We start from the raw sequence: 27,437 nt of genomic DNA, 5'->3' as shown, positions 1-27,437 counted from the left end.
GAAGGCGACTTGATTCTGTTTTCGCATGGGATCTTCATGTCATTCACCTCTGGATAGGAGATGCTGGACATGAGCAGCAGAGAAAGTGTGCTGTGACGCCGTCCTTGTGTGCTCTTGGTGGCAGTGAGTTGTTCATGGTCTGAAACAAGTCAAGGATTTGGTGGAGCTTATTAAGCATCTCCTGGTACTCGTCTCCAGAGCCAGGCAATCAGAGCGGTAGACTGTCTCTGAACATCAGGCCGCATGGCTACGGTGACAGCTGTGCTCTATGGCTTTGTCAGATGCTTTTAAAAATCCTGTGTCCTATTGCCACATGTTCCAGCAGTGAATTTCGTAAGTTAATTATGCATTGTAGAGCAATAGTGGTGGACTGTGGTGGGATAAGAAGTCAAAGGGATATTTCTGCTGGAAGACAGTAATAATTTAGCATGTTGCTATAATGATTCTTACCAGGAACCCAAGAGAATAGTCACCAAGAACAGAAATACCATCACTGGAGGTTAGGTTGGCTGTTTGCCTGTCTGTGTGTGGCAGGGGGTCCTGGTGAGTAAATTGCCAAGAGAGGCTTTGAGAGAGCTCCTTTGATATTTGCTTGGGACAGAGCTCTCCCCCCCCTGCCCCGCCCAGCATCTCTGCGGTACTCATTGAACCAAGGCAGCTTGGCGGAATGTTGGACAAGTGACAGTTGGAAAGTCCATTGGACAGCAGTCAGAGAGCCAAGCTGCAAGACCAGGATGCCTACATTTCCCATCAAAACTTGAGGGAAGCTGACAAGGGTCCAACCTGTGCCTTTTGTCACTTGTAGCCTGGCTCTGAGATGGTCCAGTCCAGGAACCCTTTCACCATATGATCTGTTCTTGTGAATTTGACAAAGTGAGCCATCTTTAAACAGATACCCTCAGAGGAGATGCTCATTACATTGCAAACCATGGTCACTTGTATGGAGATTCAGAACAATTTGGAAGTTTCCCTCCTGCCTTATTAAAGATGGCTCACTTTGTCAAATTCTGAGAACCTCCTAATGAAAGGAAGAGAGGGACTCCAGAGGATCATGGGACTCCTCACAGAGGCAGTATCTTCCATACTTACAATGTATTTGGGTTGAACTAAAACCTCCATTCAAATCCTTGGCTCAGTTACCTTTTGGCAAGCACTTTTGTTCTTAGCATCAAATTGCAATTAGAAAATAGGAGAACAACAACTTTACAAGCTTGCTAACAGATGTATTAGATAAGAATTATAATCCTCTGTAGTCTCTTACCTAAACAAAATGCATTTTAACATTCCAGTTATCTTACTCTTTCCCTCCCTATTACTGCTGGCTACCAAAACCAAGCCCCCCTTTCCCCTGCAGCTAACACTGTTTCTGGAAGACACCCAGGCCAAGACTTCAGTGAGTCTCCAAGTGAAAAAGAACACTAGAGAGGCAACCACTGTAAACTCCTCTCTGCATGAATCTCTGTGCATCAAATCAGGTCCACAATGCATTTGAAATAATGTTTCCAGGCAACGCCTGCCTCATTGGGGGATTCCAAATGGTCAGCAAAGACATCCCAGTATAAAGCACATTAAAGTACATCAAATAGGCCGTACAAATAATGACCGTGATGCAGGAACACAGACACACCCAAATAAATAAATAAAACAGATAAACTTTGTCTTCCCTGCTCAGCTCATTCCTATATTTATACCAGCTCTCCATATCGGGCTCCAAAGTTCTTCCTGACTACAAGACCTGCTGGGGACAAAGGAAAAGTGGGGAGGCGAAGCATAACTGCAAAGACAATGTGACCTAGACATTCTGCTTGTTAATTTGCACTAATAAAGGTTAAAAAGAGGTGATGAGGAAGAGATGGACCCAAACATTTTCTGCTACAAAAGACAGGATTTATCACATCAATGATTTTCACCATTACCTGGAATTCACAGGACATAAAATTGGTCCTAGCAACCACGGACTTTGAGAGTGTATCCGAAAGCCAGCCAGAAGGGCAGGTTTCAGAAGCAGCATTCCTCCATGCACCACTGATCTTCAAAAGAAGTATCTGCATACTATTGCCATTAAATTGAAAGAAAAAGGTCAGAGGCACCCATTAGAAAACAGGGCATTCCTATTTTTATAGACACCAACAGGAAAATATTTGAAAAAAATTATCTTCTTGAATTCAAACTGAAAACTCCTACGGAACTAGTTTCACTTTCCCCTCATCCCTGCCCCATGCACAAAAACCTACATGCAACTTTAAAAGATTCCTATTTTCAAAATTTTGAATTATCTTCAACTAACAATTTCATTGCAGATACGTAAGTTAGACCAACATATTCCCAAAAGCTTCAGAATTCTTAAAGACTTCATTACTTGCAACATAAACACGATTCTCAGTATTATTTGCTTTATTCAAATGATACTCAAAGCCTACTTAAAGTGATGTGGGTAAATAAAAAGGAGGGACATGATCAAATTCAAGATTTTGTTAAACAAACAAACAAACACTACAGCTACAGCTCACATACATTTTTCAGCACTTCTGATCAAACACCCCAATCCAGAGAGAGCAAATCAAATGTGTTTAAAATTTCACTGAAATCAATTGGACAGATTACTTGTGATTAACTGACCACTCCATTTATTTCAATGCTACTTATGACTATCTCTGGATGAAGGCCTTATTACAGGATACCAGACACTAATCAGGCAACCTGAATAAACCAAAGATTAATGTATTGCCCCACAATGGAGAACCAAAGAGACACCACCTCCTGACACTGGTTTACAGACCACTTTCACTAGTATACTCAAACAGGGACCGGCTGAAGGATTGGTTCATATAAAAATGTGGTTAATATTTCTGGGGGAAAGTTTTAATGGAGAAAAAAAGATCAAAAACAACCCCCTTTTCATTCGTTCTGGTATCTTGCTCTCATCGCTATTCCTCTGTTATTATCATTTCTTCAAGTACATTTATTAGAGTACAGATATGATCCATTCGTATTATAGTTACTCCAGAAATAATATGTTTAATGTTGCAAACACACACACACTGTGAGGCAGCAGTCACTCTGGAAAGATAGCAATCTACTTTACAGCAGAACATAAAAAATCAAGGTATAATTATCAAATAAATGGCAGAGGCGGGGAACGGAGCACCATAACAGAGTCAGGAAAAATGTGGTTATGAAGACTAGACGTGTGCCCGCCGCCATGGTTTCATCTTGTTGTCTCTCCCTCTAATTTGTTTAATCCACTTAGCCCCGTCCCTAGTCTGTCCTGCTGTTTCAAACCAAGCAACGCTGTTTAGAACAAATAGGAGTAAGTCCGCAATTTATTTCGTGCTGCCTGTCCATACAATGATGATCTCGTAGAAATCACGGCAGCTTTGCTTCTGAACAGCTCCGTTACTTGAACGGGCTGAAAGGACGTTCATCACAACTTTTGAAGGAGAGTGCGCTAATCTGACGAAGATTGCTGTTGACACTAAATACCCCAAAGAACTGAAAAGTAACGCTGAGGGCCACTGATCTATTCCCTATCTTCTCTTCGTTAATTTTTAAGTGTAGTTACCTGGCTGGCTAAACTGAGATCCCCTTTGTGGCTGAGGAAATTCTGGGCAAGCAGCTCTAGTGTGTGGAAACCTGAACCTTTCAACAGAACTCAACCCCCTCCAAACACACACACACACACACACAGTTTGCTCTCCTTCCCACCCGTCTCTCGCCAAGCCCCATCTTACAGGCAAGGTTCAACAGCAGTATCAAGGGACAAGGCTCTCTGTCACAAAGCAAATGGTTTTTTCACACGCAATCTGGCTGATTCCAGAAGCGAATTCAGCAGGCACTACAGGTGAAAAGTAACCATTTATTGTGCAGAAGGCACAGAAGTTGACCCAGATATATGGCCTGCAGGTGAAAAAGGCCCCACTGGCAAACTGTTACGCCAACAAGTTCTCTTCTACGGCACTAAAGAAAGACAAAGGAAGCAGCTGCTAAAATAAAGCCTGGTGCAAAGTGGCAGGGGACAGACAATGAATGCGAATTAGACAGAATGCTGTTCCCAGGTGAAACAGTAATGAGTGGGCAAGTGAAACAGCACGGCAAAAGCAACAGGGTGTGTGTGCGCGTGCGTGTGTTCTGTTTCATCTCCCAAAGGAGAGCAGACAGAGCGACAGAGTCAGCATCAAATACTGAGGCACCACTGGACACTGAGCCTCCAAGGGGAAATGCCAAAACATCCTTCAATGCCAGCATCAATTTCTTGGGTGCCTGAGATTGTTTCCAATCTGGTCTTTAATGACGCATGCGATGGAGCTTGGCCGGCTGAAACTCTAGGAGCCCCCATATCTACTTCTTTTCCTTCTGCTCTGTGGAACGCAGCAGGCAGGTCTCTTAATCAATAGTGTACAGCTTATTTGTGATGTGCCTCAAGTAGTTCTCTGGAGAGGCCATTGTATACATGTTCTAAATTCATAACAAAAGAAATACCGAGCTGAAGGAATTATCCCAGGATCTATGGGGACTTAATCCTGACAGTAAGTCTTCCAGTCTAGAAACAGTTTAGAGCTAACACGTCAGCATAGCTTGAATGCAGACCGGACACTGAGCATCAAGAGAATGTCCAGCCCTTGGCGCTGCGCATAAGAGCCAGAAGAAAGCTCTCCTGCCATGCTGTACCTGCCACGCTGTACCTGACAGCGGGCAACTGATGTCCTGGACCCATTATTTAAAGTGCTCTTTGGCCATACAGAGCCTTGCCCATGTCCCAAGTGGTGGGTTCTCTCAATAGAGGAAGTTGTGGAAAAGAGGAAACAAAGAAAAATGCCTTAACCACAGCAACACTCTGCCTTTGTACCAGTTCTTTGCTTAAAAGGGGGGCTGTGTGTATAAATCAGAAACTCTTATCACAGCACTGACAATTTATTCACTACTTATCTCCTTCCATCAGGGGAGTAAATCAAAAGCCACTCAACAGGCAGCTAATCATAAAGTTACACAGCAAGTATAAGAGAATAAATAACCTCTGTGGAGACTGATCTGTATAATAGCAACAAGAGAAAGACCACACGCAATTTTCTCTGCTCTTTACTTAAACACCGAAGAGAAGCGAAAAAGCTAAATATAAAGCAGTTGCACGGTCAGATGCAATTCAAAATTTCTGAAGAAGGGGGGCAGGGGGAGGGGGGGCAGAATCACCTGACAGTCATGCAAGGCTGCTGCCTTAATCTCTGCTTAGGCCACTGACTACATGGATGGGACCCTCATCAGCATCAGCGTATTTAATATTATTATCATTATTGCCCTCATGGAGAAGGAAAAAAGTTGTTAGAAGCAACCAAAGAAAAAAGACCAATAAGATAAATAACTAAAAGCTGAACATATTTAGTGGTTGTCTGTTGATGTAGGTAGGCACCTGTGGGTTAGTTTCTGCATCATTTAATATGTCACGTCAAATTGCTTATGTTTTGTTTCATCCCTATAGTCAGATTTATGCTTGTATTTGGATTCAGGCTGTCCATATCCTATTGTATTTTGTACTGAACATCCTAACTGTTGATCATATTAACCTACACTGTGTAATCTGCTTCGGGTCTCAGTGAGAAAGGTGGATTTATACATAAACCAACTAACTAACTAACTAACTAATAATTAAATCAATATATATATATCAGCAGAAAGGGAGAGAGGGACATCCCAGCGCAACTTTAGGGCTGTGCATTTGCATATTCTGCCATACGGACTCGCAGGTACCATTTCTGCAGTTCCTCCAAAGAGACATTACTGAGCTGTGTGTCTGGCAAGGGGGGTGGTGGCGTTTCTCTCTTTAAAGGAAAGTTTGCTTCCAGTTACTTGCTTTCATTGGAAAACATGAACTTGCTGAACTTTGCCACTGAAATTAATAGGAAAGGTGCTGCAACTTTGGAAGGATTCAAAATAAAAGTATTTTAATCATTATGATATATAAGGGGGAAAAAAGCAGGCGGTTTCCTAGCAAACTGCCTGGAGAGAAATAAATCTACTCTTGGTTTCCAATATCACAGCCAGAGACTGGGCTGATTGAGAGTACGTGGGCACTTGGTCTGTAATTTTAATGTGTAATTTTATTTTATCAACAAAATTGAATATATTAGACTATTTGCATTTAAGTTTTCACTACTTTATGCACACACACACACACCCCGCTGCTGCTGCTCCTGCATTCTCAGGCCACTGAGCCACAAAACCTTTTGCTGTTCTGGCTGTTTGATAAGGTACGAAACGGCAAAATGATGGGCGGGGGGGGGGATGTATCCCAATGGTTAAAATGGGGCTTCAATACAAGGTCACGGGAAGCCACGGGAGCTTCACCGCCAATTATTACAAGGAGGACGCTGTGCTGAATGTGCACATAAGACCAAGTTTCCCAGGCTGACCCAACTAGACCGACAGTAAGTAACACTTTACAAACAGCAACGGAATGGACCACCACACTTGAACTCAGCAACGGGTCTTTATAATCATAAAATGTAAAGGGATAATCCAGGTCCACTGACGTCAATGGGAGGCTTTCCATTAGATTCTGTGGACAGCAGGATGAGGCCCAAGGGAAAGGTTAAGGAGGGAAAGGATAGTCCACTGCATTCAATATAGCGAGGTTTGTTTTGTTTCGTTTAAACCTGGGCAGGCCAGAGTTGGCTCCTCCACGCAAGTCTATCCGATTTCTACATGTCTGGCTCCCATCCTATAAACCATAGGGGCATTGTGAGGTTAATCTGAGCACAAATGTGATGCACAAGCAATCTTTGGAGCATCGAAAATCACTTGCCCCATAATTTAAGTCGAAACGTCTTCTTCAGAATTATTCGCAGGTCTTTTGTTGAGATCTGTGCATGAAATCCTATCCTGTTCAATTTTTTTCACTTTGTAACATACTCCATCTCATCGACTGGACAATTCTGATTCTTGCAACTGATATGGAAGGCATGTAAATCTGATAGAGTTTTCATCCCCTAGAGACTTGGATTTAAATTCCTATTTTTCAGACAACAATGGCTACAGGCATTCAGCATCAAAGCACCGTCAAGAAAGAAAATCTGTGTCTGTGGGTGTTCACTTGTACCGAACAGCGAGCCTCTGCAACAGTTCAACACTACTACGGACACTGTCCCTAAACCCCAAATGGGTGCTGTGGGGTGCAAAGGATGCCACAAGGAACTGGCACAAGGAACTGGCAGAACTTCTTACTTACACGATTGTTACATTTAGAGAAGTCTGGAGAAAACGGTGGACTGTTCAAACTTTCTACACAAGCTTCATACAGACACAAAAACACACACTTGGACATTACAGAAACTCCTGTCTTCTTTAGCAATATTATTCTTTATGCTTCCCAAACCGGTAAAAAGCAGCGCCTGATTCGAATGTGAGCGTGCATCATATTGGGGGTGGGTTTAGGTTACAGTTTGCATACAAACAAATCTGAGCTTCGTTTTATTATATCTCTTAAATTTTGTAATGCTTGATGAGGAATCTAAAGTACAGAAGTGCTGCAACAACTTTGTACAAAGTTGCATTTGGTTTTGCTGTTTTGCTACTCCTACTGTTTCTCCAGTCCCTGTTGATTCCGGGCCACGGAACCAGGGATCCGTTTTTGCGGCTCCTGCTGCTGTTATGCCTGCAAAGCTCACTGAGAGCCTCTGAATCAGGTGGGGCCCCAATCTAATTACTTAGCTAAGGGCTTCAATCAACTGCAAATCATCAGCTCTGTAGCAAACAGTCCAAAGCACACCTCAGCAAAGCTTAACTGCTAGAATTGTAGGTCCGTGACATGTGGAAATAAATTCGACTGAAATCAAGAGGCTTAGAGTGGAGTAACTCTTCTTAGGACTGCACGGCTACAGAGCAATCCTAACTAGAGCTACTCCACTCTAAACTCACTGCAGTCTCCTTAGGGCTGCACGTTAGGATCATTTGCCAATCACCAACCTTACTGTAGCCAATGGGAATGAACAGGCTCAGCTTCTAGTTGATCCGCTTAACTGGCTTGTAGCCCGGGCTCAAGCATTTGCAATACTTAAGTAACTGAAAATAAGATGGAGGTGCCCAGCTGCAATCTCAAGGTTCCTTCACTTTCCAATAAATCAGTTAAGACCAGACAACTCCGATATCTAATAAGCTGCCTCTGCTTCCAAAATACCTTACTTTTGAGCATGGCTAATACTCCCTTGCAAAAAAATATTGAAATGTCAATGGGGGATTTATTGCTTGTGACAGATTCTTTACCACCTGGGCAAATGAAAGTCATTCTTACATCAGGAGATGTAAGACTTAGGGAATGATAAATAAAGTCTGAGTTGTTTGCAACTGGATTCTGGGAAGAAACTTGCCCAGTCTCCATTTTAACTCATGGCACAGCTGCTGAGAATGAATGTCAATCTGGGCGCCAGTGGCAACATGGAGACTGGCTAAATAGGACCTGTGCCGAGAATCTCCAAACTAGTTCTGAATTGGTGACCTCAAAGCTAGAAACACGTTACTTAAGTTTCAAAGCAGCACACAAGATTTAAAGGGGGGGGGGTATAAGAACCTGTAATGATGCCATCTTATTAAGCAAATTAGCTAGTTGTGGGAGAATGTGGGAAATTGGCGGAAGCAGGCAGGTAAGAGCTGAATGGTCTCCAGTCCATTAAGCGGAGTAGAGTGCAGCGAAATCATTGCTACAGCACCAGAGATAATGGTGTCTTATTTGGCCTCATTAACTGAAAGGCAGCATTTTTACGCCACAGGAACTTACACATGCGCACGTATCTATGGCATGCATAAGTCATTATTTAGCTAATTTCCATCCATTGCATTATTTTGTTCCCTTAGAAAGAACTGGATAAAGATAAAACAAAAATTTCACTGCAACCTGTTACTTGTTGAAACATCAAAGAAGTTTTATCTCTCTTCTTTAGCATAAAGAGGACACTGGGAAAATGTGTGCATGATAAAATTAAATATACATTCTTAACTCAATGTTAAAACTCAGAGCAGCAAAACATATTCCTGAAAGCAAATTTGGAGGGTTCGCTTTCTCCTAGGGCCACTGTCAGCGGTTCTAAAGACGTGCCAATACACTTTGTTTCTTAGTCTCTTGCTGAAAAACAAAGGGCGCCCTGACAACTGAAATAATTTATTTTAGCATAAGCTTCAAAATCAGTTCTTCGCATATCATGCTATAATAAATTTGCTAATATTTAAAGTGTCACGGGATTCTTGTTTTTCCAACACAACTAGGAAAATGGGGGGAGTGAAACACAACTAAACTCAAAAAGAGTCCAGTAGCACCTTTAAGACTAACCAATTTTATTGTAGCAATTTTATTGCTACAATAAAATTGGTTAGTCTTAAAGGTGCTACTGGACTCTTTTTGATTTTGCGGCCACAGACTAACACGGCTAACCCCTCTGCATCCACAACTAAACTGTTATCAAAAAAAATCAGAACTACACTTGCACATATTACAAAAACGGGTAGCTCATTGAAACACCTGTCATCAAAGCTAACCTATCTCCACGGAATCGCTAAGTCACCTTGCAGTGGATTAAGTTTCAACATGGAGCTTCTGGAGCAGCCGCCTTCCTGCCTGAGTCATGAGAAGCAAGAAAAGCGGCGCTGGAGCTGTGGACCGCGCCGAGCAAAAGTTCAGGCGATGCGGCCAAGGGTTTGCATCGAGACCCCCGGGCCCTTCTCAAAAGCAAACTGTGCACGGGGCCCAGGCAGTTGCGCCGGCGCGGAGGCAGCCCGGATTCCGGACGCGCTCCGCGCTCCCCGGGCAGGAGCCGGCCCCTGGCTCCGCGGGCGCCTCCGCCTGCCCAGCGCGCGCCGGGCGCTCCTTGGCGGCCCCGCCGCTTCCCCGCTCAGCTCCTCCACGAGGCTGCAGGGGCCGCCGCGGGCTGCCGCGAGGAGGCCCAGCTGGCCCGGGCGCTGCGCGCGCCCCTCCCGGTCCCCCTCCCGCTCCCGCTCCCGCTCCGCCGCTCACCTGACGTCTCCGTAGGCGCCCGCGTAGCCCTCCAGCCAGGGGCTGAGCTCGGTCTTGATGCAGCCGGCGCCGGGCGCGAAGGGCATCCTGCCCACCACGCCGCCCGGGTACCACACCTCGGCGGGGAGGTCGCCCCCTTCCTGCCCGGGCGGGCCCGGGCTCCTGCCGTAGCCGAAGGGGCCGGCGGCGCCGCTCTCGCCGCCGGCGCACGGGCCGTAGAGCTGCCCTTCGTCGGCGAAGAAGGGGTGCCAGGCCGGGCCGGGCGGGCCGGCGTAATGGGGCGGCAGCGGGGGCATCTCCGCGGCGCGCCGGCACTGCGCGCCCCAGACGCTGCCGGCCGCGTAGTCCAGCGGGCTCTCCAGCTTGATGCGGCCGTGCGGGGCGAGCGCCAGCTGGAAGTTGTAGTACTCGCGGCCAGGGAAGGCGGCGGCCAGCGGCTCGTCCAGCTCGGGCGAGCCCTTGTAGAGGCTTAGGCTGCCCGGCACGTCCATGGCCAGCGCGCCCTCGCCAGCCCGCCCGCCGGCGCCCTCCTCGTCGGCCTCGACGATCTTGCAGCTGCCCAGCGTCAGCGGGCGTGCGTGCGCGCCGGGCAGCGCGAACATGCAGTCGCCGCGGGCCGCCAGCAGCTCGCCGCCGGGCGCCTCCAGCGCTTCCACCGCCAGGCCCATGGAGGCGGACACGGCTTTGCACAGCTCCTTGGCGCTCTCGCCCAGAAAGTCCTCCTTGCCCGGCGCGGCTTCGCCACTGCCGCCGCCGCCGCGCGCCTCGCCTTCCGCCGGCGGCAGCAGCTGCAGGGCGCCGCTCTCGGCCAGCAGGTCTTTGAGGTCCCCGGGACAGCTCTGGAAGGCCGGGCCCAGCAGGGGCAGCGGCGGCGCGGCCGGGGCCGAAGAGGCGGCGGCCGGCAGCGGCTCCCGGTCGTCGGGCTGCAGCGCTTTGCTCACCTGCGGCGGCTCGTCCAGCGGCAGGTAGGTGGGAGAGCCGGGCGCCGGCGGCTGGTGCCGCGGGCTGGCGGCGGCGGGGGCCTGCTGGCTGGGCCCGGGCGCGGGCTCCTCTCGCGCTGCGCCGGGCCCGGGGCTCTGGAACGCCTCGCGCACGCTCTGGAAGAGGCTCTGGAAGGCGCCGCGGAAGGTCCTGCCCTGCGGCCGGGCGTACACCCTGCCCAGCCCGACGTGCACCTCCATGGCTGGCGCGGCGGGACGGCGGCGGGCGAGCGGGTTCTCGGCGGGGAGAAGCGGCCGCGAGCCGGCTTGCCTACCTGCGTGGGGCTCTAGCAGGGGCGGCGGCGGGCGCCGAGCGCGGCCATCGCGGGCGGCGGAGCAGGTGCGGCGGCGGTGGGCTTGTCGGGCTGAGCTCGGGGCTGGCCCCTTGACGGCCTGCCTGCCCGCCCGCCCGGGAAGGCTGGCGCGATGGCCGCGAGCCGCGGAGCAGAGCAGAGCTGCCGGTGCCGCGCTGCAGAGCGAGCTCCGCCGGGGATTTGGCAATGATTAACTCCTCGGCAACTTTCACAACCGGGGCTGGAGCCGCCCGCCTCGTTCAGGCGCTGCGATTGCGAACTGACGTTTCTCGCCCGGCCGGGCGAGCCGAGGTTGCGGCCCCGAGTGGCCGGCGGGAGGCGAGGCGAAGCTGGGCGGCCCGTCTCAGAACCACCACGCCAGCTGCTTGCGGGCCCGGCGCTCGGCTGCCTCTGGCTGCGGCGGGCGGGCGGGCGTTCGGGGTCGGCTCGGCCCGAGGGAGCCGCGAGCGGGCGGCCGGCTCCTTCCCCGCCCCCTCCGCTCCGGCCCTGCGGAGAGCGAAGCAACAAGTGGGCTGGAGAGCGCGGCGAGCGGACGGGCGGGCGGGCGGGGGACTGCCTGGGCCGCCCTGCCCGAGGCTTCGGCGGGGACTTGGCGCGGCGCTTGGCCGGAGTTGCGGCGCTCCCCTTTCGCCTGCTTCGCTGGTTCCGGCTCGGCTCTCGGCTCGGCTCCGCTCCGCCCCGCTGGAATGCCGCCGCGCTTCCAAATCCGGGCGTTGGGGGTTTGGCTTCTCGCGCTGCTCGAGCCTGGAAATAGCTTCCCTTCCGTCCCGCGATTCCCGCCGGCTGGAAGCCTGCAGAGGGCCGCCGCCGCCGCCGCCGCCTCGTGACCCGGCGCGCCCCGTCCCTCCCGGCTCGCAGCCTGGAAGCGGCGCAGGCGAGCGCTGCCCGCCTTATGTACCCGCCGCCCGGCGCTGCTGCCGGCAAGCGCACGCCCCGCCGCACGTGCCCCCGGGCGGCTCTCCTCCAAGCCCGCCGGCCGGGCCGCGCGCACGCCTACCCGCCCGGCCGCGGTGCCGACGCCGCTGGCTGCGACCGGGGCGCCCGCCTGGCTGCTGCGCGGAGCCTGGGCGTCGACTCGGGGGGCTTTCCTGGAAGGCCCTCGCCAGCGCCACAGGTGCTCCTCGGTTACTTCTGTGCGGCACGGGATGCTGCCATCTTCCCCGCAGGTAATCCCGATGGTGCGCAAATCTGACTGTGCAAGGCACGCAGGTACTATGCGAACCGGGAACGGGTCAGTGGCTGCGCCCCTAGCTACGGCTGCCCGCCTCCCTTCCCCACTCTGCAAGGATGAGGGGCGCAGTGGGGCCTGTGCCTCCAGAGCCCCGCTGGCCCTTCAAGACCTACACGGGGCTTGCTTGGGCTGGCCAAAGGCCCTCCAAAGACTGGGGCGAGGGGCTGTTGCAGAGACCCTGCCTGAGGGCACTCATCGGCATGCAAAGGATGGCCATGCCAGCCAAGCCAACCGAATGGCAGCCTCTCATTGGGTTTATTGCCAAATTAATCAACTGAAACTTTAGTCAATTAGTAGAAGCCCTTTTTAATGAGTGGAAACAAATTGTGATCAATGGGGATAAGAGGTAAGTTTGAGGCCGTTTTGGTTTGGGTGCCGGCCATTGCTGCCAGAAGATGAAACAGGGACCTTTCTCATAGGGAGTTTATCAAACTGTAAATTGCCTTCATAGCGTGTTCATTTAATCCTGGTTGGATTAAAGGCAGGTAATTAACTTATTTGTTTACTTAAACCATTTGGTGGCTTAATTAAAAGAGAAACAAAACAACCATCCGTGTTACCAGAACTGCTAATGGTGACCAGCCAGACTCGACTTGATCTTCTTGCAAGGGCAGAAATTACAGGGACATTTCCTGGTGGGCCTGGAGGGTTGCAGCTAGCCAGGGCTAAGCAGACTGCCGCCCCAGCAGCTCTGCCGACCCCCAGGGGCCAGGTGGCCTGGACCTGTCAGCAGCAGAGAGTGCTGGGGGCAATTCGCCATTGGCCTCCTGAGTACTGCGGGCAGCTTGCAGGCGGAGGCAGCTGTGGGTGAGCCAGGGGCCGTGGTGGGCCCCGCAGGGCTGGCTTGCTGCCCAGGGGGCTCTGTGCTGGGCTGGCTCCAGGGCTGTGTTCTCGTTCCCATCCTGCCCGCCCTCTTGCTCATGCAGGAGTCCAGCCCCCTTGGCAGATCGGCCGACTCTTGTTGTTCGGTGTCCGTGCTAGGTAGTCCAGGGTGATGGCCTGGTTGTGCGTTGTCAAATAAGTAGTTGTGTGTTGTTAATAAGTAGTGTTGCAGCATGCAGTCACTTTTGCACTCTGTGATCTAAATCTTCCCATCATCTGGGAAAACGCACATTTCCCTGGGGTCTCGCTCTGGTCGCCTGCGCACAAGAAGCCACCGTATGCTGAGCCAGACCGGTTGGGCCCTCGAGATCAGCACCATCAACTCAGGCTGGCGGAGACTCGCCAGAGTCCAGGCCTTCCACGTCACCTGCTGCCCGATCCTTTAACTGGAGATGATCAGGGTTGAGCCTGGGACCCTCTGCACATAGAGCGGGTGCTCTTCCACTGAGACACAGACCCTCCCACTAAGCGACCCACTTGTGCAGCCAGAATCTCTCCCCCCTTTTGTGCGTTACCCTCAAATGATAGACAGTAGACAGGTTGTATGCGTTTGCTCTTGCAGACTCACATACTGGATACCTGGCCAGCCCCACCCCCCCAGTGGCAGCTCTGCCTCCATCACCCAGCCTGGCCAAGTGCCCAGCTGCCCTGCTGGGGCTGTGCAGTGCCAGTGGGAATGGTCTGCCAACCCAGGCGCCTGGCTGGCCTCCTGCAGCTTTCTTGTGCCATCCCGGAGTGGCTGGCCACTCAGACGGGTGCCTGTGCAGCACTGCCTGGCTGGCCGCCTGGCCTCCTCTGCGGCATCACCCGGGAGTGGCTGGCCAGGCCACCTACCCTGGGAGTGGGGCCTGAATTCAAGCAATCATGCTAATCATGCCCCACCGAACTATTCAAAAAGGCTTTTTACTCAAATGGGAGGGCTGCATTGTAGGGAAGATGCTTCGAGTTAGGGACCATAGACTCCATCACTATATTGCCTTACATGTTATCTGCTGCTTTAAATATGTGGACAAGGAAAGTTAGAGACCTTGGATCATATAATAGTTTTTTGCCCTAAGTGGAGTAAGGAAAGAGAGATTTATTATTCCTATTATGTTAAAAGAAAAGCTTCCCTTCCTTCCTTGGGCAATCTCAGTGTTATTGTCTGATAACTTTCCTGACAATCAAACCTCTGCTATAGTGGCTTCCTTTTTAGCCACGGTAATAAAGAAACAAGATTTTCATGAGTTTAGATAGTTTAAAGTGATAATGACAAGTTATGTCTATGTGAATTGGGTATGTTCAAGTGTACAGTTCTTATTTTGTTGGTGTTTGTATGGCTTATGGCTTCGGCTGGAAAAGCAATAAACATATTATTATTACTATAAATATGTACTCCTCTGTACCACCAGTGGTCCATGCTGTCTAATGTTAGTCCTAGAATTGATTATGTTCTGCTTATGTTCTGCTTCAGTATTTTTTCTACTCTGCATTGGATTCTTGCTAACACTATGTTTTTTAAACTTGTATCTATTTACCCTATGGCATAGTTTATGGAAATGTCCTTGACACTGTACGGAAATGGACTTGCTACTGATTGCACTAATCTCATACTGTGTAATCCACCTTGAGTCTCAGTGAGAAAGGCGGATTATAAATGACATAAATAAAATAAATAAAAATACTAGTGTAATTAAGCTATGGTTTTACATGACGTTGGAACTCAGTATCTAGCATGTATCTCATGATCCCAAGAACTAATCACTATATTCATCGCTTGTGTTCCTGGGTGGGCCCTGCACTTTTGTTTAAAGAAGTCGTCTGAGCGATCAGCTACCAATCAGGCCAAAAGAAAATGAACCCATCACTTTAAAAGTCTTTGCATTCTACCCACAGCAACCATCAATGAGATGTCAGGGGGTTTGAAGAAGGTGAGCCTTGAGGGCTCTAGAAGTCCTCCCGCCTGTTGTGCTATTGGGACCTTTGCTTATTTTGGAACAGAGAATTGCCACCAGAAATGGAAAGGACTGAGAACAAGAAAGGACCCAGCGCTAGAGAGGCGTCACGACCAAGGAAGACCAGAGAGACGCGGATCTGGAGGGCAAGAGAAGAACACCCAAACCTCCAGGACAGACGGCGGCTTGCAAAGCAGGGCCCCCTGGTAGGAGTTGGGCTTCCTTTCAGGGAGAGGGGATGTGGAATGTTTCCACTTGGGTTCAGTCCGCTGTGCCAGGAAAAGTGGATGTTTCAGCCTGGCTTTGTTTCCTTGAAGATTTCTTAACACCTGGGGCTGGGAGGTGGAGAGAGAGCTTTGTTTTTGTGTGTCCCCCCAGGTGAACACGGTGCTCGTTTCCCAATGGGAGAGGAGGCACGAGGCTTGGATATCTGAGGGTCTCCAAGCTTGTCCAGTGAAGCGCTTTCTCTGAGTTTTTCCTACTCCTGTTCTTGACATTCCTTTTGCTCTTGTGCAGGTGCCCGGGGGGGGGCGGCAATGGGCAGAGGCTCTTTGCTGTGACATAAGTTGTACCTCCCCCTTGCTTGCTGCTGTTTTTCCTTCCCGTGCAGCTTGCATCAGCTCTGCCTTTCGGCCCCAAAGCTTGCTTGCTCAGGTCCAGGCCGTGCACCTAGAAGCAGGTGAAAGGTGGCTGGGAATCCTTTCTTGAGACCCTGATCTCGCTTAATTGCAGAAGTCGTGTCTGGACATGGCCGACCTCCCAACCATGGGCAAAGATACAATCTGAATCTGGGGCTCGTCAGCTGACCTTGGCTGCTCCCAGTTGTTCCAGCTACAACACCATCCAGAGCAGAGCAGCAAGAAACCATGTTGAGGGCAAAGGAGTGCCCTTCCAGATGCTCATGGGGGCATTCTTACAGGAGTTGGTGTGAGAGAGCGATGCATCTGATGTGGCAGCAGAGCATGTTCAAGAGCAGCCAGAGGAGGGCACCCTTTCTCGTGCATCGTCAACATTCATTCCTCAGAGGCCCAGGCCCCACCACCACCACAGTACCTGCTGCATTTCCCACAGGACTACATTTGAGGTCCATCCACCCACTCTTGCTGCTGTTCAAAGGGCCTCCCTGCAGTGACAGATCCAGAACTGCCAGCAAGTTGTCACCAGCATCTACCTGCACCACTTTCTGGGCCAGCGGTCTGTGTTCTCCTGCTTCTCCGCTCCTTGTCAGAAATGCGTGTGCTGCTAAGCATGGCAGGATGTCCACCGTGTGGGATCATTTCACATCCTGAAATGGCAGGCAGTTATTCTGCAAAAGCCTGCAGCTCTAGCCCATCACTGATGAACCCTCTCCCCACCCCATCACCTTTTCATCCACGTGCCTCCTTCCTGGAAGATTCCACCTAGGAGCTCCTTCCCAGGTGGGCCTTTCCTGGTTCCTTGCCAGAGAGAAGAGCCCTCTGAAGCCACTGGGGGAGTCCCCCTTGACCTCTGGACCAGCTGCCAGGTCCTGGGTTGCATGTCTGACGTAGGATGCTGGACCTCCGTTGGCGAGTCTGGCTCTCTCATTCGTCAGCAGGCAGTGTTGGATCTGTCTGGCTTCGGATGACTACGTATCTCAGCAAGACCGGAAGAAGTGGTCCAAGAGTGTTCTGAAGGCTGGACGTGAGTCCACAAACAATTCCACCAACATCCCACCAATTCCAAATGCCCCAAGAGCATCCACGGTGACAACTACATCCCAGAACACAAGTTCAAATAAGACATGGCCGTGCACCGCAAGAGCAGGCTGCACATGACTGAGAGGCTGAGTGAAGAGTGGAAGCTTATTTTGAGGGCTCGGGAGACATCCGTCTCCCCGTGGGGTGGTGCGTTCTCTTCAAGGACCCGATGGGTGCCTCTGGTGCAGCAGCTACGGACCTGAGGCAGGGCCCTGGGGTGCCTAGGATGCATTGGGTGGGGGTGGGGGTGCAGGAGGAACATGCAGCAGCACCAGGCAGTTCATTGGGCACTGCAGGGTGGGCCTAGACTTCGGGCCTACAGTCCAGCTGACAGAGCAGCAGACAACTGCAGGAGGGGCTTGCTGGGCAGCTACCTTTCTCAGCTGCAGGCTCTGGGACACATTTGTCAGGCAGGGGTTGCTACCAAGCTCCAGTCTCTCTGGATGTTCCTTGGGCTGCATAGTGGACAGAGGAAACAGCTGCAGTTAGCTTCCAGTGTGTTAAGCTGAAGGGGCAAAAATCAGTGACTGTGACTATTGAAGTAACATATCCGGTCAGTGTTTTGGTAAAAATATGCCCCCTCGATGCTTTGGTGCTGAGGCAGCTGAACGTGCAAAGAACAGGGCTGCAGGAGGCTTGTGGGAAGAGCAGCAGCAGCAGAAGCTGCCTGGAGTCAAACTGGCAGTTGCGCCTTTAGGCAGCCAGTGGGCAGCACCAGCTGGTGGCCGTGACCTGCAGGCAGGAGGAGATTCAGCGTAATGGTTTTTATAGAACACCCCCAGCTGTGGCAATAGTGGCAAAATGTGGCATCTATCAGTGGGACAATGTGGGGGACAGTGCAGCATCCAGCGGCAGTTGTACTGAGTACTGGGAGCTGTGGTGCCACATGCGACCATCTCTATACTCTATGACTGCAGCCTACACGGCCGTTCAAGGAGGGTCTACTTGGAGAAGGTCTTCATAGTAATTCAGAGACTGCTGCAGACATGGGTACTTCTGCTTTGTCTGCATGAAGAGTCCAACTGCAGGAATCCAGTTAGAACCTCCTGCACATTTTTGGCAAACTGTGCAGGGGAAGGCCATGTACACCTGGTGAGCCTGCAGAGAGGGGGCAGGCATCCCGCGCAGAGAGGAGGATAGCACACCTGTGCTCCAGAGACTGCTCAAATAAGGACAGCTTCTGCTGAAAGAAAATGATGGTTCAGCAGGGGTTTATAAAGCAAATGCTATTGTTTATTGAAGATTGCCAACGTGAGCCTCGTCTTGTTTGGATCTGGGATTCTCTAATTTGATCTGGGAACGCCGGATTTAGTTGAACTGGCAGAAATCCAGCTTTTTTCACCTGGCTCCCAGATTGCACACACCTAATCCATTGTCCCTCTCTCTGTTCATGGGCTCTGCTCTTGGGCCCTAGCTGGGCTTATTCTAAGGCATCTTCAGAGGTGTAGCACCGAAAGGCAGAAATCACATTGACACTGAGAGATCTCTGTCTTTTGGTGCTACACCTCTGAAGATGCCAGCCACAGCTGCTGGCGAAACGTCAGGAACTACAATGCCAAGACCACGGCAATACAGCCCAGAAAACCCACAACAACCATAGAACCAGGTAGACATTTCCTGCTTGTTATGATAAGCCCTTCGGTGTTCTGACTGCTGCATAATGACCCGGCTGAAGTTTCTGGACCAGTTTCTGGAAGGCAGATCCATACAAAGTAGTAGTCCAGCCGGGATGTTATTACTGAGGCAAGTGTGAATAGGACCAGGCCCATCTCCTCTCGGAATGTGCTGATGACAGGAAAGGCTCTTCTAGCCACCTCCACCTCCTGGGTGTCGAGGGCCAGAGAAGAATCCGTGTTGTGTAGATTAAATTGCAGTTTGTTCCCCTTCATGCACCCCTGGCTGCTGCTCTCAGATACTTCTTAAAGGCACATTTACCATCTTCCTGGAGTGTTACGGAAAGGGGAGTTGAGTGTCATTGGTATAGTAATGACTGCTCACTCCAGATCTCTGGATGATCTCTTCCAGAGGTTTTATGTGAATGCTTAACAGTGTGAGGGACAAGATGGAACCCCATATGCCAGCGGTCTAAAGGGAAAAGTCCTGCAGCACCATTTTCTAGAACTTCCCCTCCAGGAAAGATCAAAGCCTCTCTAGCATAAGATAGTTGATGGTCCTGGTGCATGAACAGGAATGGATGGCCTCTATCTGTAGACCAGTATAGATCCACCGTGGGTCTCACGGGCAGCTCAGGCAGGGAGGCAGGCAGCAGAATGGGCAGCACTCCAACAGGCTCTGTCATGGGAGCCCAATATAAGGAAGAAGCACTCGGCATTTGGTGAACATGGAACAGTGGGAAATGGTGGGCCAAGGCACCCCCCCCCTCCCAGGCAACTAGGTTGAGCCTGCCACTGCTGAAAAACCTGGCCACCGTGACAGTTCTCTTCCACCACTGGTGTCCAGCCAGGTAACGTATGCCAGGTCAGCTTGTTCATCCAGGATTGTCCTGGAAGGTGGATGTTCTACCATTTACTGGCCTGGCATTCAACAACTGGATTTTCAGGCCTGGTGATTCACTGGTATGGCACCCCGAATTGCTGTGATGGGGAAAGGGGTCAGTAGGGAGCAAAACTCACGGCTGGCTTCGCTCCCTGTCTCCTCATCTGGCCACTCCGGTTTCCTCCACAATCCCTGCCTCAGCTTGACTAAAATATAACCACTCATCATTAAAAATACTAATCTAACAGAAGTACCAGCTCAATATCCAGTCAATAGAAGAACCACAGATGGAATAACATTTTGAAATGTAAAAATGGGAGTGCATATTAGAAATAGTTATAAAAATATTTAAAGTGTTGAAACTCACAGGGTCAGCCCCCCCTCCCCCACTCAAACAAAACTCCCGGCGTGGACAAACGGGAACATTTCCCACTTGCTGTTTAAACCCAGCCGGTGAGACAGGCGGTACCTGCGGCTCTTGTGAGGGGCTTCCACAACAGAGGCGCCGTGACTTAAACTGAGAAGTGGTCTACAGAGAGATTGTGGAACAAAGTCAGACAGCATTTTTTGCTGTTTTTTGTTCCAGCAGTCTTGTGAACAAGTAGTTGACATTCACTGTGTCTTTAAAACATTTGAAACGTGAATTGACCATCCTGATCAGTGCTGGCTCACGAAGACTCAGAATTATGCCAAACAAAGGGAAACGGTGAGAGTCCTTGCAATTAAAGGAGGGTACTTTGCTCAGTAGCTCTTTGAACCTTGGGAGGTCCCCAATTTAGTCTGAGGCTTCTTCAGGTAGCAAGGCCAGGACAGACCTCTGTTTCAGAACTGGAAATCTCTTGCTACACCATGATTCACTGATCTGTCTTAGCAGGGCTTTTTTTCTGGGAAAAGAGGTGGTGGAACTCCGTGGTGGAACTCAGGACCACACAATGACGTCACTTGGGGTCAGCTGGAACAAGGGGGGAGTTTTTTAAAGTTTAAATCGCCCTAGGAGAAAACGGTCACATGGTCAGTGGCCCCGCCCCCTGATCTCCAGACAGAGGGGAGTTTAGATTGCTCTCCATGCTGCCGAGCGGCGCACGGGGCAATCTCAACTCCCCTCTGTCTGGAGATCAGGGGGCGGGGCCACCAGCCACGTGACCTTTTTTAAGAGGTACCAGAACTCCGTTCCACCACGTTCCCGCTGAAAAAAAGCCCTGTGCCTTAGTGTAGGACAGCCTCTGTACAAAACAAAGTTGTGTGAATCAGGTACATGACCTGGGCACCACCCCAAACACAAACAATAATATATAGTAGAACCCTTTTAATTACCTCTGAGCATCTCGAGTGGTCTTTCCCCAGTACTAGGAGCTTTGTTTTAATGGTTTGTATTCAACAGTGGTTTGCTGTTGTGCCTGCATGTGAAGTAAGTCCTCCTGGAAACCCATCAGTTACTGGGTTTAATTAAAGGTTTTGGCCACCACGTACAAAGCCCTTCACAGCCTCAGCCCCTCGTATCTGTGCAGTCACCTCTCCCCCCCCCCCTATTCTCCACCATGGCAGCTTCACTCATCTGAACGGGGCCTTCTGCAGATACCACTCTGCAAGCGGGCAAAGTCAACAGCTGCCCATAAGGTGGTAGCGCCCACCTTATGGAATGGTCTGCCTGAAGAGGTCAGGAAAAAACCCACTCTCTTGGCTCTCCACAAACTATGCAAAACTGAATTATCCAGGAGGGTCTTTCTACTCACATAATAGGGCTATGCTGTAAAAAATGACCTTAAGAGATGCTTTGGGAAAGGCAGGGACTGTAGGCTATGCTACTGGGTACTGTCTGTTGATGGGAGCTAAGCTCCTACTAGGTAGTTTCTGGGTCGTTTAATTTGTCACATGAAATTAGAATAATAGAATCATAGAGCTGGAAGGGGCCTTACAGACTATCTAGTCCAACCCTCCACCAAAAGCTGGAACATCCCAAAGCTATTCTTCTATTCTTCTAGCTGCTCCTTGAAGACTGCCAATGAGGGGGAACCAACCACATCCCTAGGCAGTCCATTCCACAGCTGAAATTACATGTTTTGTTTCGGCAATATTCCATGTCTATTTCTTTATTCACATTTATGCTTCTCATCAAATTTCTGCAGCGCTTGCCCTATTGTATTAATTATTGAATTCCCTGTTATCGATTGTGTTGACTCACACTGTGTAATCTACCTTGAGTTTCAGTGAGAAAGATGGACAATAAATAAATAAACCAATCAGATGATATCTCTACTTAAGAGAAGTTTCACTATTCCCTTTGATTTATGTGTAGTAATCACAAGGCAGAGCAATTCCAGCTAAAAAATCTTTGTTATACTCTCCTGTTTTGAAATTCAAACACCCAGAGATTGCACATTGTTTACATTTCAGCATTTAAAAAACCCTCCTAGAGAACCAGCAGAGATGGTGCCAGCATCTTGAGGAGTTAGTTAAAAAGCAATGGCCTTAATTTGGAAACATTCCTCCTTACTGTTTTCTATTAACAATTAAAGCAGAGCATAGCCATTTGTGTGTGTCTGCGTGTGTGTTAACTTTGGATGTATCCAAATAGGGCAGTTTCAAGCAGACATTGAGTACAGGTTTTTTTTGCAGGAATTGCTTTGAGGCTTGGAGATTGGGCTACTGTTGGACATGAGGCTTATCTTGCTGGCCAAAGTACAGCTTTCGCTTTTATTCCACTCTGCTGGTAAACAGTAAGCTTCAGCTGTTTCTCCCAAACGCAAAGCTCAACTGTGTCAGTGCCTGTCATTGGCTGCTTTTGCCCCCCTGATGTCTGCTTCTTGTAGCAGTTTTTGATGAAGCCAACGGCTTCCCAAAGATGGACCGCTAGAGGGAGGCCCAGGAACCTTTCCAGAGCTGGGGGAGGGGGAGTCCTGGGGAAGGTGGGTATTCCTGTTCCTTGGAAGAGAGGAATATCTCTCCAGATGTGTACAGCTGTATTCCAACTGAACCTGAATAGTTACGGCTGTTTTTTCCAAGGAAAGCTCTTTCTGCATTGTGAGGGTACCTTTGCTAGACTGAACGTTCTCGTCTGGCCATTCTTCATCGCCCGTCAATTCAACCACCTTCAGCTCTCTCGCCTGAAACTAGCTGGGTCACACCCCTGCCTCTTTCCTATGGCTGGAATAGTGTCTAAACATTTAAGCAGCCATGCCATGGGGGGGGGGCGGCAGTGGGGGGGAGTGGCCTAGCACTCTTGAGGGATAGACACCATCTGCCAATCTAAACATCAGATGCACCTGGGGGCGTTTGGAGAAGGAGGGAGTCCAGCAAAAGCACCGATACTGTCAGGAGCCTCCTCCTAGACCCAGAAGGACTGGCCAGGAAGAGCAAGCTGCCCACCAAGAGAGAGCCAGGCAGCGGGAGGCAGGTGGCCAGCACACCCCAGATCCTGGATTAGCTCATGCTCAGAAGATACTCTTCAGTTTCCGTGTGTGTGTGTATTTTAAAATTATTTTTGTTTTTAAAATACTGTTACTCAGCCTTTCTCCTGCCCTTCCCCACCACAATCTCTCATTGTGGGTGTGTTTCTTCTACATTTTTAATTTTTAAATTATAGATGTTTAATGGAGTATACTTCTGACCTGCTCTAGGATGCCAGAGGAAAAGCAAGTTCCAAGGAAGTAATGTGGTTTATTGCCGAAATCTATCTTGCGCCCCTGTAGAGCAGCAGAAGGCTTGCCCGGTTGGATCAGCTTGAAGGGGCATCTGCTCCAGCATTCTTCTCTCCAGTGGTTGCTGGTCAGGTGGCCATGGGAAGCTCAGGAAGCAGGGAATGGTAGGAAAGCAGCCCTTCTGGTCATTTGTCTCTGCTGCTTAGAGGCGGACAGACTGCTTCTGAACCACCGTCTGGGACCAAGCAAGCGGTGTGTTATGGGGAAGCACATGGGCGTCAGCCAGCCTGTATCTCCATGTTCCACATGTGTGAAGGAAGAAGTGCATGAAATGACATCATGGCATTTGTTGTTCCCTTCCCCCTCCTCAACATGGGGCATCCCACAAAGGGGAAGAGGATGGGGAAGTGTTAATCATGCAGTGATGTAACACCTTGAAAGCTATACATTAAATAGATAGATATAGATAGGCTACATCCACACAGGCAGGCTGTTTGGGCCCCAGTGGCTACAGCTAATTGCATGGGACTAAAATTTGTCCGACACAACACCAGGCAGTATCAAGGCAGCAAAGAGCAGCTAGGTTGGATTTGAGATGAGGAAAACGGGGGACAGGAAGCGAATGGGAGGATATGTCAGGTGCTTAGCATCACCTGCCATACCCAGCAACACGCTACTGTTACGATTGTAGTCTAATGCTTTATGTTTATGGTTAAATGCTGAGGCTATTCTTTGACTGGACTGCAAATGTTACTTGCCTTGTCTTTTGGACCAGCAGTGTGAAACTATGCAAGGGAGGCGTTTGTTCCTGCTGTTATCTGTATGCACCAGACAATACGACCTTGAAAATCCCATACATCAGTTCTGCTGTTTTCCCTTTTAGATGCTTTCCTGCTTAGTTGACCACTAGACTGCGGGTGGCGATTTTAGAATTTGCCCATGCTTTGGAAGCCTATATATGTTTGGTGCTTGCATGTGAATGTTATTCCTGGCAAAGATGGCGTGAACTCATGATACCAGCAGCATTTCAATAAAGTTCTTTTACTGCTTGCAGTGAAATCTTTTGAGAGTTGCTTGGCAGATCCTTACAGGATAAAGACTTTCCAGCCCCCTTGCCAGGCAGGGCAGATATAATTCTGAGAATAGCATAGAATGAATTGTGGAGAGCTGCAATTGTCCACAGCTCCTTTGCTTTGAGTGGCTGTGTAGAAAAAAGGAACCAGTGAAAGGAATGGCCGGAGGAGGGAGTTTCTCCATAACTCAAAAGAGGTGCCACGTGGTCTGCATGCAGCTCTGTTGAGCTCTGCTTCCCTGCTAGTCATTGGCCGGTGGAATGAGTCCCTCCCGCAACAGAGGTGCTGAAGCCCTGACCACAGCAGAAGAAGGATTCTGGTTGCCAAGATCAGCTGTGCAGCTCCAGGTGGGGCGCAGCCGAACCCTGAGCTGGGATTGCAGAGGGGAGAGACACGCCCTTCCCCCCATTGCACCCGGCACACTCCTTCCTGGGGGTGGGGGTGAGATTTCCTTACCCGTAACATGCTCCGCTGCCTTGAAAACACCCATATGTCTTTTAGAATCCTGAAAAGTTTTTTTAAAAACTGCAAGGTCCTAATCTTCATGGATTTGAAGGAAATGGGCTTGATATTAGAAACTAGAAGGGTCTGGAAGTGTTGGAGCCTCAGCCCCCCCCCCCCCCGGGCTCCAGTGAGCTCCCTTCTCTGCCCAATCTGCTTGCCTTGTCCAAGAATAAAGGGGAGGGAGGTTAGAAGATCTAGATTAAAAATACATATATTACAGCCAGGATTGTTAATTGATAAGAAAAAGGCTGTCTTGCCTTTTAACAGCCACCTGATTTGTAGAAATGAGTAGGCAAAGCTTTGTACTGAAAGAAGCAGAGCCCTCTAACGTCTGCAAAGCAAGCTGCCCTTAAAAGCAGAGGAGACAGATCCTCAAAGCAAAACTCAGAGCAAGCTTTATAGCCAGCAGACGTCTTCTTCTTGTGTCCAGTTCTGAAGCCATGACAGCTGGCTGCACCAGAGGAGCCTGCACCATGTTCAGGAGGGCATGTTTGTAAAGAGAATTAAGGCTGCAGTGCACCCCTCTAAAGCAGACCCCCCTCTAAGACTTGAGTGAGTGGCCAGACTGGCCAGCTGCAGCACTGTTTCTTTTCTGCCCCTAGCGGTGATCACATTTTCTGCTTTGATTCCCACCAGCAAATATGGGCACCTTGCATGTTATGAAGCAGCAGCCTGTGGCATTCGACTCCACTGAGGTCCCATCTCTCCCCACACCCCGCCTTCCTCAGTCTCCATCCCCATATCTCCAGAAATTCCCACCGTGGTTGGCAACCATATCCATGCTAGAGCCCCAAACCATGGGACTGAATCCACCATGGTTGAGTGTCTGCAGGGCTTTTTTTCTGGGAAAAGAGGTGGTGGAACTCAGTGGGTTGCCCTCGAAGAAAATGGTCACATGGGTAGTGGCCCCACCCCCTGATCTCCAGACAGAGGGGAGTTGAGATTGCTGTCCGCATTGCCGAGTGGCGCGGAGAGCAATCTCAACTCCCCTCTGTCTGGAGATCAGGGGGTGGGGCCACCAGCCATGTGACCATTTTCAAGAGGTTCCGGAACTCCGTTCCACCGCGTTCCCGCTAAAAAAAAGCCCTGAGTGTCTGTTGTCCAGCAAGCCAAGCACGGCTCTCTTGACCAGGCAAGAACACAAGGCCAGCCCTCCCGTGTTTAGAGCAGGCTTGGCCGATGCAGAGGCTGTCTCGGGCCTACCAGTCACAAGGGCTGGTCCTGCCCACTCCGGATTCCCTTGTGTGCTTGAAGAGGGCTCAGCACACACAGTTCTTCCAGGCCACACATGGGTGTCACCTCAGCCCCACAGAGGCCTCCTTCAATAGTACCCAAATGAATGTTCTCATTTGCTTGTTCACCTGCAGTGTCATATAGGACTTTGTGTGTTCTCAGGGCTCTTAAGAGGTCAGCCCTTACACAAAAGACTAAACAGACACAAATATAGAATTGCCACACCCCTCACTTTCAAACTTGGTGGGCAGGGGGATTCTGATCAGGCAGTGGGGAGTTGCCACTCCTCCTCTGAGTGCCCGACATTGCTATGTTTGGGACCAGTTTGGCCCACTGTCCCTGTGATGTCAGGGGAAGGCCCTGCCCCTTTGCTCTGTGCTCTGGGGTCAGGAGAGTGGGGGGTGGGGCATCCCCTGCCCCACGGAGGAGGTGCTGGCAGTGGCAACCCTACAACTAAGGCATTCAAGCCCAGTGAGTGGTGGAACCATAACCCTTCCAAGGCATTCTGCTGTTACCCAGTCTTAAAGTCACTGTTCTACAGAATGCCTGCAAAGGCTGAATTAACTTGCATCAAGAGGTTTAACAAGATCTTTCAGCCAGGCCTTAACTGGATTTCTTGCTTGCAGCAGGTGCTTAATGTCTTGCATATTCCACCCCCTACAGACGTTAATTACTTCAGATCTACTTCTGTAACTTCCTACTGGATCTGCTTATTTCATCCGGCACTAGCTGTGACATTTTGGTTGCCACGCTAAGGACACTTTCCTGGAAATGAGCCCCATCTAATAACATGGAAGGTTACTTTTGAGGAGACCTGATTATTTCTTTAAAATCATTTTATACTGCCTTTCCATCCAAATAGGGTCTCCAAGGCAGCAAACATCAAAACATTTCAACATTCAAACATTTGATGAGACATTAAAACCACATTTAAAATCAAGTATATATAAAATAATTAAACCATTAAATAAAACATATAAACACAAACACTCATAACACAACCAGGTAGGACCGTGTAGGATTGCTCACTTTGACTGTCTAGCAACCGCTGGGCATGTCTCACACCCATGCTGAGTAAACCTATTAATCTTTGACCTGGATCTGTTTTGAAACTGCCTCTCTGCTGCTGCTGCTGCCGCTGCCGCTGCCGCATGGGTTTACACTCCAATGCACCAGATAAAGGGAGCTCCGTCTCACCAAAAGTGATGCCAGAAAAAACTTCGTTTTTCTTGAAAATGTCTCCAGGCTTTTGTTTTATTTTCTTACATGGCTGGAGTACAAAGGAGCCACTATCATGGATCGTAACCATGAAGCAGCATCCTCACGTGGTGAGGTGGGTGGGTTATTTAAACATTATCCCAACTGTGGGAGCTGCTCGCAAAACAAGCAATTCCCACCCATCTGGGGAAAAGTCCAGAGGACCCCAGCGGCCCCTCTGTC

The 27,437-nt window shown here is 50.0% G+C and overlaps 2 protein-coding genes across 2 annotated transcripts in view; both read right to left on the bottom strand.

Annotated features, from left to right (window-relative positions):
* AR (androgen receptor) overlaps positions 1–12,135 on the bottom strand; it is a 201,129-nt gene extending 188,994 nt beyond the window's left edge. The window contains exon 1 of the mRNA XM_054996389.1: positions 9,995–12,135. Coding sequence (XP_054852364.1) covers positions 9,995–11,175 — 1,181 coding nt within the window. The 5' untranslated portion in view covers positions 11,176–12,135. The remainder of the gene's footprint in view (positions 1–9,994) is intronic.
* LOC129341312 (collagen alpha-1(I) chain-like) lies at positions 11,262–22,619 on the bottom strand. The gene is made up of 3 exons (XM_054996440.1): positions 22,581–22,619; positions 11,878–12,567; positions 11,262–11,774 (listed from the first exon to the last, which is right to left on the bottom strand). Exons 1-3 carry the CDS (start codon positions 22,617–22,619, stop codon positions 11,262–11,264), a joined length of 1,242 nt encoding a protein of 413 aa, XP_054852415.1.
* Positions 22,620–27,437: the final 4,818 nt, after the last annotated feature.

This window comes from Eublepharis macularius, chromosome 13, assembly GCF_028583425.1.
Source record: "Eublepharis macularius isolate TG4126 chromosome 13, MPM_Emac_v1.0, whole genome shotgun sequence".
NCBI lineage: Eukaryota > Metazoa > Chordata > Lepidosauria > Squamata > Eublepharidae > Eublepharis > Eublepharis macularius.
The sequence above is the reverse complement of the archived record's forward strand: the minus strand, read 5'-3'. Positions and strand labels throughout refer to the sequence as shown.

Coding starts and splice junctions, on each gene's coding strand:
- LOC129341312 (XM_054996440.1), bottom strand. CDS start 22,619: ATGAAGAATGGCCAGACGAGAACGTTCAGTCTAGCAAAG. Junction 12,568..22,580: donor GAACGTTCAGTCTAGCAAAG/GTACCCTCACAA, acceptor TCATCCTTGCAG/AGTGGGGAAGGGAGGCGGGC. Junction 11,775..11,877: donor CCGGCCAAGCGCCGCGCCAA/GTCCCCGCCGAA, acceptor CGCTCTCCGCAG/GGCCGGAGCGGAGGGGGCGG.